The 12,342-nt window shown below is 40.6% G+C and overlaps 1 protein-coding gene across 1 annotated transcript; it reads left to right on the top strand.

Annotated features, from left to right (window-relative positions):
• Positions 1-696: 696 nt before the first annotated feature.
• On the top strand, positions 697-10,947 carry LOC114353836 (WD repeat-containing protein 3). The gene is made up of 10 exons (XM_028305959.1): positions 697-702; positions 4,201-4,335; positions 4,565-4,654; positions 4,749-4,886; positions 4,963-5,232; positions 7,968-8,132; positions 8,446-8,511; positions 8,955-9,115; positions 9,825-10,047; positions 10,759-10,947. Exons 1-10 carry the CDS (start codon positions 697-699, stop codon positions 10,921-10,923), a joined length of 1,419 nt encoding a protein of 472 aa, XP_028161760.1. The 3' UTR covers positions 10,924-10,947.
• Positions 10,948-12,342: the final 1,395 nt, after the last annotated feature.

Consider the following 12,342-nt stretch of genomic DNA (forward strand, 5'->3'; position numbering starts at 1 on the left):
AAAATGTACTAACGAGCCAACTAGTGAGCGACAATATGGTTTTTGATTCGTGATTAATTAATTTTGTTCTTTCTTTTATTTTATTCTGTATTTATTTATACCCGTCTTTGTGATCTAGAAGCAAATGATTTTGTACGATTTCATTGGTTTCTAAATAATAATACAGTCGTGGTCAACTAATTAGGGACGTTATATGACTAAAACACAAGACCGTCTCTCCAGTCCCAAAAAAAAATCTTCACGAGGCTTTGTAGCTTGTGCCTATTAATAACAAGTAATTTGGCTAATATTCTAAATATTTAAAGGCCAGAAAAGAAACTAGCTAGTTGCGATCAATAATTTTAAAATAAATAAANCCCGGGTCACTCAAGATTCTTTCTTAGTAAAATTGTGTAACCTTTTTTGACATATCCAAGACCTGTGGGTCTAGACAAAGTGCAAATTATAATCGCAAACCAGTCGAAAAGTGGTTGAAAAACCCCTTTTTTGTATGGAGTTTTGACGGATTCGATTTTCGATTCGATCAAAAAGTGCGTTTTGTCTAGGGGGGCTGATCATATTTAAAAAGAAAAAGAAGACTTTGACATTATAGTGACATTCTTGACAATGCGTTAGGGGTGGTAAGCATTGTGATTGAAACTTGAACAGGTGGTCTGACTTCACGGCACCGCCTTTGTTTAAATTCCACGCGAAAATATGGAGGTAATTTAAATAATTAACTTGTCAGCCATTTCTTGACGGATTTCAAAAATAACTTCACCGGCTTTTTAGTTTTGGTCTATATTTTAATCCCATTCAGTGAAATCTAATGTTTTCAACATCACGAAACTTCTCCATTTAGCTTTATCTCTTTCGGTAGATAATACGTTCATATAAAGTTACTATCAAAATTATGATATATCATTTGTAGTGATGGCGTTATATACACTGTGCACAGTTTATTTATTACTTTCTAATTAACTTGTATAAATTTTGAAAATGTGTAGTGCAAAATACCTAATGTGTGTTCAGATATTAATTTTAAGCCTCAGTTTTAATGAAAATGGTAAGTGAGAACTTTAGTTATTTTTATAATCTTATTTACTGGACACACAATTTTACTTATGAAAATGATCTCATTCAAGTGATTATATATATTTTTGACTAGCGGCCGCCCGCGACTTCGTACGCGTGGGTCCAGTTTTACCCCCTTAGGGGTGGAGTGTCGCAAAATCCTTTCTTAGCGGATGCCTACGTCGTAACATCTACCTGCATGCCAAATTTCAGACCGATCCATCCAGTGGTTTGGGCAGTGCGTTGATAGATCACTATGTCAGTCAGTCACCTTTGAGTTATTAATGTTATTATATTTAGATTTCACTAACAAATAAAAAATACACTTAATTTCTAAGGACTGAAAAAAAAAAGATGTAACCAGCAATCTACTGATACAGTAAATCAGTAGTTTAACTTCCGTTTATTTGTGTTCCCGTTACTAAACTTACACTACCACTTTTAAAGGTTTCGAGTTGAGCTTTCGTAACGGACTATAACCTCACGGTAAGTTAGGGTGGGTCACACCATCTTACTTTAACGGTTACTGAGCTCGAAATTTCAGTTAAACCACCGGTTAGGCAAAAATTGGGTTGCACCAGTTTGACAAAAAGTTAAATGACGTCGTATTTAACGGCTACAGTAACCGCCCGATTTTGGCCGGTTATTGTAATAGTTAGTGTCAAAGGAACTGTCAACTTGAAATGTCAATGAAAAGATGTTTGTATTTACTTTAAAACTTAATAAAATAGCTTTAATTTGTGATATTCTTTGGGAATCCAGCTCTCCTGATGACGAAGGTGATAAAAATATACCCAAATTGCAAAAGAAAAAGTGTTATCAAACTTAAATTGACCGATTTGGAAAATGAGCTGATGGTGAATTCCTATTACCGATCTGGGGGCACGGCAGTGCCCCCACCAAGTCGAGCAAAAAAGCGGCACGGCCGTACCATCCTTTTCTCGAAGCAATTCAGGCTATTTTCGACCGCCTGTAACTTCGTTGTGGATAAAACTAGAAGGCTGAATTTTCATTAGCTATGCAGGCATTGTAAAGACACGGTATATTTAAAATTTCATTCAATTTGAACCAGTAGTTTAAGAATTATAACGGGTCAAAGTTACTTAATTTTGTCACTCACTGACTGACTCACCGATCATCAAAATTCTAAGGCACTTCTAGCAGACCTAGAAGCTTCAAATTTGGAATATAAGTAGTGTTTGGTGTATGAATCAAGGAAAAACTAAAATATTTGGGGGCACGGTAGTGCAACCGCCAAGTCGAGTAAAATTTTTCAATTTCGGTCCAGTTTTCTAGATACATATGAGTTTTATACGAGACGCTGATTCTGAAACACCATATCGCTGAGTTTTAAAGAGCAGCTAAATCGGCAAATATCCCTTGCAAGTGTAAGTCATCATCATCATCATCATCTCAGCCATAGGACGTCCACTGCTGAACATAGGCCCCCCCAATGCTTTCCATGTTGCCTGGTTGGTAGCGACCTGCGTCCAGCGCCTTCCTGCTACCTTTATGATGTTATCGGTCCACCTTGTGGGTGGACGTCCCATGCTGCGTTTTCCGGTACGCGGCCTCCACTCCAAATTCAAATTATTTATTGCATGTCACTCCAGAACCTTGCTGCCCCATCGGCCTTCAGTTCTGCGTACTATGTGCCCTGCCCATTGCCACTTCAGCTTGTATCCGTCGGGCTAGTATGTCAGCGACTTTAGTTTGTTTACGGATCTCCTCATTTCTGATTCGATCTCGTAAAGAAACACCGAGCATAGCCCTCTCCATAGCACGCTGTGAAATCAAATTTCACAGCTTCTGTTTGAGCTTCTGTATAAGGCCTATAGTGAGTGGCCACGTTTCCGAACCATAAGTCATCACTGGTAACACACATTGGTTGTAGACCTTAATCTTCAGGCATTGAGGTATTTTGGACGAAAAGATGTTGCGTCGTTTCCCAAACGCTGCCCAGCCGAGTTGGATATGACGATTGACCTCTTTCTCGAAATTGGACCTACCCAGCTGAATCGTTTGTCCGAGGTAGACATACTTCTCAACAATCTCGAGAATTGATCTCCCAACCGAAACTGGGTAGGGCGCAACATGGACATTGGACATAAGCTTTGTTTTCTCCATATTCATCCGCAGGCCAAGTGTAAGTAGAGATCTTCAACCTCGCCCATCATTAATCCATCTCGATTTGCTTACATTAATTCATCTCAAAATGTCATTGTATGAGAATGGGGGTGATTGTGGAGAAATCCTTAAAAGAGTTCTAAACAGGTTGTTAGCTATACCGCCGACCATTTAGCTGGGTTGATGATGGAGTCAAGAGGTGACCATAGGAACTCTTAAATGAAACGGCGGAATCGCATCGAACTTGGGTTCGTTGGATTNGGATCTAAATTTCTTCAACAAGGTTTTGTCGCCTTTTTTGAAGAAGAGTATCACCACACTTCTGTGCCATGGTGCCATGCCGTAGGCGTTTTTCCTTCGAGGATGACGGAATTGAACAGCTTCTGAAGAGCCTTCAGCCCCTCGGTCAAAAACCCAACTGCGTAAAAATGAACAGAAAAAAGATAGAGACAAGACAACTTAGTGTTCATAAGTGTAGTAGGAGTGGGAGGCATTAAATGCATATCACCACCAAAAAAAGTAATTGATATCCTATATGCATATTAACGTAAGGGCCTAATTATGATAAATCAAAAAGTTTAAAATGAAGTAAGGTTCAATGAGTTCAAAAGTTAAAACCAACTTTTTAGGGTAAGAGCTGAATTGTATTATTAAAAGGAATTTACGTCCTTTAAATCATTTATTTCCCCAAAAGTCGTATTCAGACGACTAAAAATGTTTAAGGTAAGGGACATTTTTTTAAAGATATCAACATTTCAAGTATACCAATCGATAGAGCCGAAAATTCTGATTGCGTTGGTATATATAACTCATTTTGGCCAAAATGTCCCTTACATTAATTGATACTTCCACCATCGAAATATCTCGACAATAACACAACCCGAACACAACACTTCGCCGCTAAAGCGCCGCGCGAGCTGCCCGCTGGTTTCGAGAACGGGTCTGCGTTGCCCGCCCCGCTCCCGCGCCGCCGCCGCCGCCGCCCCGCTGCCCGCTAAGTTCGAGGCTGAGGCCTTAAAGTCCGGCGACAGAAATGCGCTAGTAGGCTGCGCGGACGGTTCGCTCCTCGTAGTTGATGTAGGCGCCGGTCGGATATTGGAACAGATACCAGCGCACGAGAATTCGTGTAGCTGTGTGGGACTCACGCCTGACATGGTAAGTGTGGGGGACGCATCAACGTTATATCGATAGTAGCTATAATGTCTAGTTCGCGCCCTGCGAACTAATGTTTTACCAATTTTTTTGTTGAGGACAGAACGTTCTGTTTTTTATATAGAATAGGTGGTTCTGAATACAGAACACTCAGAACAGTTGCCCAGCAAGCAAAGCAACCTTTTTTTTTCAGTTGTAAAAGAAATAGTTTGAACTTTATTTCTTTTTGCAGTTGGGTTGTTACTCAGGTGGAGGCGACAAAACAGTGAAGTTATGGCAATTTGAACTTATCGAAGACCCTACTGGCGAGTCAAAAGCTAAGGTAAACCACAAAAATGTTATGTAGAAGCATTTTTTATATTTAGTTATAATAAGAAAAATAAGTACATTAAAAAACTAATCCCTGTTTATTTCAGGTCTTATCACTCTTACACACGAGAACATTGGAATTGGAGGAATCAGTATTGTGTGTGAAAATTAGCCCAAACAACAAGTTCATAGCTGTCGGCTTGCTAGATTCCACAGTCAAAATATTTTTCCTTGACAGTTTTAAGGTAATATCATTCTACCTAAACAAAGTAGGTATTTGAATTTATTTTGAAAATGCTAAGGTGTACGTTTTGATTTCAGTTCTACCTTTCCCTATACGGACACAAGCTCCCCGTCCACTGCCTAGACATCAGCTATGACTCAAACATCATCGCGACCGGTTCAGCCGACCGCAACGTCAAGATATGGGGCATGGACTTCGGCGACTGCCACAAGTCAATATTCGCGCACAACGACTCCGTGACGTCACTGCAGTTTGTGCCGAGCACACACTACTTCTTTACGACGTCCAAAGACGGCAAAGTGAAACAGTGGGATGCTGACACGTATGACAACATCATCACCCTCAATGTAAGTTTAGCATGTGATTTTGTGATAATGTTCACACGTCAATAAGTTAAAATGACTTTTACGGCACATAAATGCTAGTTCTATTTTCCTCCAAAGCTACGCAGGCAAGTTCTAGGGCTGCATGTGGCGTCGAGCGGCCGTGACGTATAAAATCTTATTGCTTTTTATAACATCCAGAACTTCTTGCCAAGTTAAAATGACTCTTACGGCATATAAACATTAGCTCCATGATCCTAGGGCCACGCAGGCGAGTGCCACGGCGTGAACGTGCACACTAGCGTTTTTCGAGTGTCAGCAAACTTTGCAAGTTAAAATGAGTCTTACGGCACATAAACATTAGCTCCATATTCCCAAGGCCACGCAGGCGAGTGCCACGGCGTAAGCGTGGGCGCGGGTGGATTGCACGTGGCGTTATGCGGCATCTACCGCCAGAAATCTCATTGCTTTATAACATAAGAAAATGTTGAAAGATTGTCCCATTGAGCGTCAGCAAATAAAAATGAGTCTTACGGCACATAAACACTAGCTCCATGTTCCCAGGGCCACGCAGGCGAGTGCCACGGCGTGAGCGTGGGCGCGGGTGGATTGCACGTGGCGTCGTGCGCGAAACTTATTGCAAAAATTTTGAAATATTTTTCCCCCACACTAGCGAAGTAGCAGTATTTGAGCAAGTTAAAATGAGTCTTACGGCACATAAACATTAGCTCCATATTCCCGGGGCCACGCAGGCGAGTGCCACGGCGTGAGCGTAGGCGCGGGTGGGCTTCTCGTGGCGTCGTGCGGTATCGACCGCGAGAAATCTCATTGCTTTATAACATACGAAAATGTTGAAAGATTCTCTCATTGAGCGTCAGCAAATAAGAATGAGTCTTACGGCACATAAACACTAGCTCCATATTCCCAGGGCCACGCAGGCGAGTGCCACGGCATGAGCGTGGGCGCGGGCGGGCTTCACGTGGCGTCGCACGGTGGGCTGATATTAGAGCTTCATAGACTTAGGGTCGCTCAAAAATCAAGTGCCGAATTATGAAAAAATAAATATGCCAATGTGTTCCTTTACCAAAAAGGAATATTTTATGTTATGTAAAGTTTCTTGATAAAGTTATTATTTAACAAGTTATTGACAATTTCCTTTTTTTTTGTATGGAGCTCAACATTTATTTTTATTTTATTCGTTATTCTCAAGCTTTCTTAAGAAATTGACTTNCGATAGTAAAAAGTGGAGCTAGAAACCTTATTTTCCCTTATCCATTTTATCTGGAGACATCAAACCGAACGTTCATTTGGGCACTTACAAGTAGCCCTAAAACGCTAGAATCATCATTTTCGCAAATTTTATTTCGCAGACCAAACTATACTACGTACATGGAGCTCTACATACGTATATGCCTGCAAGCATACAAAATTATTGCTCACGGAAAAGATATTTACTTCCAATCAGAAAGTACTACACCACGCTCGAATTTTGCAGGAGAGCAACTAATGAAGATATTTTACACAATTTATTTTTAAAATCTGATTCTCAGATATAGATAATAATATAAACTTCATAGAAAACACAAAGTTTTATCAATTTTTTTTTATTTTAAAGTCCAAAATGACAATGTTCCGAAGATTTCCGAAATGCGACACTTGGTGATAACATAGCTTATATGTTGCATTACATAATACAAAAGTCAATTTCTTAAGAAAGCTTAAGAATAACGAATAAAATAAAAATAAATGTTGAGCTCCATACAAAAAAAAAGTAATTATTGTCAATAACTTATTAAATAATAACTTAATCAAGAAAAGTTACATAACATAAAATATTCCTTTTTGGCAAAGGAACACATTGGCGTAGTTATTTTTACAAAATTTGGCAGTGATTTAAATTTTTTATTTTTTTTTATTTTAAAGTCCAAAATGACAATGTTCCGAAGATTTCCGAAATGCGACACTTGGTGATAACATAGCTTATATGTTGCATTACAAAATACAAAAGTCAATTTCTTAAGAAAGCTTAAGAATAACGAATAAAATAAAAATAAATGTTGAGCTCCATACAAAAAAAAAGGAAATTGTCAATAACTTATTAAATAATAACTTTATCAAGAAACGTTACATAACATAAAATATTCCTTTTTGGTAAAGGAACACATTGGCGTATTTATTTTTTCAAAATTAGGCACTTGATTTTTGAGCGACGCTAAGTCTATGAAGCTCTAATATCAGCCCACCGTGCGTCGTGCGGGATACCTTATGGCTTATTGCATTATAACATCCAAAAATTTTAAACAAAAATTGTTTTCGCTTCACACTAGCGAAGTAGCATATTTGAGCAAGTTAAAATGAGTCTTACGGCACATAAACACAAGCTCCATATTCCCAGGGTCACGCAGGCGAGTGCCACGGCGTGAGCGTGGGCGCAGGTGGATTACACGTGGCGTCGTGCGGCATCTACCGCGAGAAATCTCATTGCTTAATAACATACGAAAATGTTGAAAGATTCTCCCATTGAGCGTCAGAAAATAAAAATGAGTCTTATGGCACATAAACACTAGCTCCATGTTCGCAGGGCCACGCAGGCGAGTACCACGGCGTGAGCGTGGGCGCGGGTGGATTACACGTGGCGTCATGCACGAAACTTATTGCAAAAATTTTGAAATATTTTTCCCCCACACTAGCGAAGTAGCAGTATTTGAGCAAGTTAAAATGAGTCTTACGGCATATAAACATTAGCTCTATATTCCCAGGGCCACGCAGGCGAGTGCCACGGCGTGAGCGTGGGCGCGGGTGGATTGCACGTGGCGTCTTGCGGGACGGACCGCGCGCTGCGGTTGTACGCGCGAACTGATGAACCGCTCGTGCTGGGAGATACCGACGAGCAGGAGGAAGGCCTGGCTACGGGAGACACGCACGTATGTTGTTATTTTTTTTACCTACCTATACGACGTAAGGCAGGGTTGTGCTTATTTTCCTTCATAGCTTCGAGCGATACATACGAGTATACCAATGTTAATTAAGTAAATAAGATTCAAATAAAAAATTGTGTGAAATTATCCAAAGATATAAAAAAATGCATTAAACAATAAGTGGATGATATCCTCAAACTTTTCCTCGAGTCTCGGTAAATGTGTGGCACTTTACTAAGATTTCGCGAGATACTCCTCTCTTCTAACTGCATAAAAATTTCTTGCGTTGATTGTAATAAAAAACTATTTTTCCTTTCAGGCTCCTGTGCCCGGTCTTCCGGGACTGAATATGCCCACGAAAAAAACGATCGGAGCTGAAAAAGCGGTAAGTTACACTAGCATTTTCTTTATGGGTGAACGATAAGGCATTTTATATCTCATCACACTAAGCACAAAAGCGATTTCGGATGTTACAGGCGGACTCGATCCCGTTAAAAATTGCGTTATCATTAATGATGATAACGCAATTTTTAACGGGATCGAGTCCGCCTGTCGTTTCAGCTACAGGACGTAGACTGCCGAACATAATTCTCCCCCAATGATTTTCGGTTTGGCCGGTTGGCAGCGGCCTGCATGCAACGCCTTCTTTATGAAGTCGACTATAGTCTGGTCCGGGAGCACATAGAATTTTGTCCAATGACCCATAATTACGCGCGAGCGATAAGGATGGGTAGCTTGGGGTCATTGGACAAAATTCTACGTGCTCCCGGACCAGACTATATCTGTTGTCACTATTACAGTTATCATAAAAGCTATTACACGTTCCAGGCGGACTCGATCCTGGAGTGCCTGACGATAGGCGCGGAGTACAAGAAGGAAGCGGCGGCGGCGCCTGGGCAAGCGGTCCAGCCGCCCGCGCTTATGCTCGCATACAACTGTTATAGTGCTGAAGACTTCCTGGCTGAGACTGTTAAGAAGATCCGCTCTAGGTGAGTCTTAGGCTGGGTTGCACCATCTTACTTTAACTACAACAAACGTCAAGTCTGTCAAACTCCATACAAAAAACGTCGGTCATGGTTATAATTACGGTTAAGGTAAGGTGGTGCTACTCAGCCTGACAACTGAGACTACATTCGCACTGAGAGGCCTGCGTCCAGCGCCTTCCTGCTACCTTTATGATGTCGTCGGTCCACCTTGTGGGTGCACGTCCCACTATCCACTATGGATATCCTATGTAGTTTTAATAGGGGCAATTTTGCGACAAAAATAATAAACTGATGTGCTGCTTCTGAATTTGGTCAGTTGACTTTGAAATCAGAGCCTCGTTAGGCCCAGAACATGTGTGGTCTCTCAACGGACGCTATGGCAGAAACTTAGATGCAACTCATAAGTAACAAGCAGTTGCAGTTGCGTTTTACCGTCTGTTCTGGGCCTTACACAGTCATAAAATAGGTAGGTATTTATTACAAACTTTTTGACAGTACACAATAAGTATCTCTATTGACTGATGATGTAATCTCCATTTAGTTAATTATTTTATTTTATTTTATCAACAAAGAGGAAGCTCTTGGCCAGTATCTCACCTGATGGTAAGTGATGATCAGGCCGAAGGTGGAAACGAGCTTCACCCGGAATCCTCAACCACAGAGGAACTAAAACTAAACTAACTAATTTTAACTTATTCTTCCTTACCTACAGCGATCTCGAAGAAGCCCTCCTGCTCTTACCCTTCAGTGCAGCGTGTCAAATAGTCCGTATGCTGCCCAAACTCCTCGACCGAGGCGACAACGCTGAATTATTCTGTCGTCTCGCGATATTCCTGCTGAAGGTCCACCACGCGCCGCTTGTGGCCAACCAGCGCTTGCTCAAGCACATGATCCAGATACAAGCTAAGGCGGCTATGAGGCTCGGCGAGCTTAGGGTGAGTAACAACAAAGTAACGCTCAATGGATTTTGAGTCTTATGCTGAAGAGTTGAAGTTCAAAATCCTGGTGACAACGCGGAGTTGTTCTGTCGCCTCGCTATATTCCTGCTCAAAGTGCACCACGCGCCGCTCGTGGCCGTGGCCAATCAACGGCTGCTCAAGCACATGATCCAGATACAAGCTAAGGCGGCTATGAGGCTCGGCGAGCTTAGGGTAAGTAGTCAATTGATTTTGAACCTTATGCTGAAGAGTTGAAGTTCAAAATCCTGGTGACAACGCGGAGTTGTTCTGTCGCCTCGCTATATTCCTGCTCAAAGTGCACCACGCGCCGCTCGTGGCCAAACAGCTCTTGCTCAAGCACATGATATAACATTAAATCTTCGCTTGGGGAAATTCGTATGGCTGTTGTAGTTGTTGTCTTTACATAGGTACATACATACATACATACATAGCCTACAATTTTTCAATGAAGGGCTAAATTGTCACTTTTCTGTGGTTTTGCTACCTTACACTTGCACAACTATTCTAAACAATCTTGATCATAGTGTAAAATTCATATTCCACATCCAATTTACGGTCTGTATAAAACATGCTGGAGGTCTGGTGATCTATTACACAAGGATTATCTTTGTTTACACACCAGTCTCTCGCAAAGGGTTGTATTGTGTCCAAACTTTGATTGTAACCTTCGTTATTCTATAATTCCAGGACATGGTGGGCTACAACGTGCACGCTCTCCAGTGGTTGCAGCGCGAGGCAGAGGCGGCGGACAGCGAGCAACTGTTCCGCGACGCGACGGCCGAGCGACGCACGCGCGACAAGCGCCGGCGCACAAGGCAGGGGCTCAAGCGGCCTATTGTCACTGTTACTTAATTTTGTAAATAAATATATCGTATATGTTATATTTGGCTTTTATTTCTTTTACACCCCGATCGAGTTAATTACGTACCTCGCAATACGAATCTCCCTCGCATCATCACCCCGCGTTCGCCCCGTCCGTATCACAGCGTCGATGTGCCGTCACGGCTGCCGTCAGTTGATGCCCAAGAACATTCGATACTCTTATAATCTAAATATTAAGTAAGGGTAATATTACGGAAAGAAAACAAGTAATAGCTGCTATAATTTATTTGTAAAAAAATATTCTACTCGCTACATAGCCAATATATCAGTTAAAATTTTAATAATTTAAGTATCCATCCCTGCGTAAGTCACATTATTTATCATCTATACAACAATAACTAATGTTTCACAATGAGTATTCCGGCCACGTGTTCGTACGAAAATCTCCATCGAATAATTTATGCTGAAAATTACGTTTGATACGTTACATAGGTAAATCACGACAACAATTTAATAAATGGTCCATAAGCTTTCTATACTGGAAATTATACTTTACGTCTTTCGATTGAAACTTAACTACAGATGGAGCAAGAGTGCCTACCTCTATACACTTCGAGAATATTAGATCAGTAAGTAGCATACATAGAGTCAATGTCGACATAAGTGAAAGCTGAACTACCGAACTCACAACTCCTAGGGTCCTTACTACGCATGTCTTCACTATAATAAATATTTTGTTACACTTTACAATCTTACAACTATTCTTACTATGTCTTGATCACAAAAGATTCTATTTCGTTTGAGGCTTTACTTAAATCTCCTATAATTGTGAGCTCAAGCGCTCAGTGCACATTTAACAACAATCTTATAATTGACAATATTATCTATACTATGCAGAATAAATTTATGTTGAGTCTTGCGTACAAGGGTCATCACCACATATCACAATGTTATTGCTTTTGGAAACACACGTCTCGTTCTCAAACATATACTATCACAATAATCGAATTAAATACTTTCACCGACATCGCTGCGGACAAGATGAGAGAGGTGAACTATGAACAGAAGACTTCATTGGGAGCAGTGTCAGTCTTTAATATTCGAGATAAGATGTCATTATCGAGTGGAATTTTAAAGCCAATATTTCAGCATAAATTATAAATCCACAATAGAATTGGTACGACGTCCATTGCGGACGATATAATAAAACGAAATCACAAACACATGCTTGTTAGAGCGTAAGCACACACAACACAACCGGTTTGTTAGTAGCTAAATGACGATATACATTGTTCATCAACTCTTAACACCACTACATCATAAATTAACCTAAATAATAATAATAAATAACCAAATTGGAAGATCGTGGAGTATATCTACTTGTTACTTCCGATTAACACAAAGAAATGTAAAGTAGGAAGGTTGATTCAACTTGGTCTACTAAAATCC

This window comes from Ostrinia furnacalis, unplaced genomic scaffold, assembly GCF_004193835.3.
Source record: "Ostrinia furnacalis isolate ACB-3 unplaced genomic scaffold, ASM419383v2 OfSCF1818, whole genome shotgun sequence".
Taxonomy (NCBI): domain Eukaryota; kingdom Metazoa; phylum Arthropoda; class Insecta; order Lepidoptera; family Crambidae; genus Ostrinia; species Ostrinia furnacalis.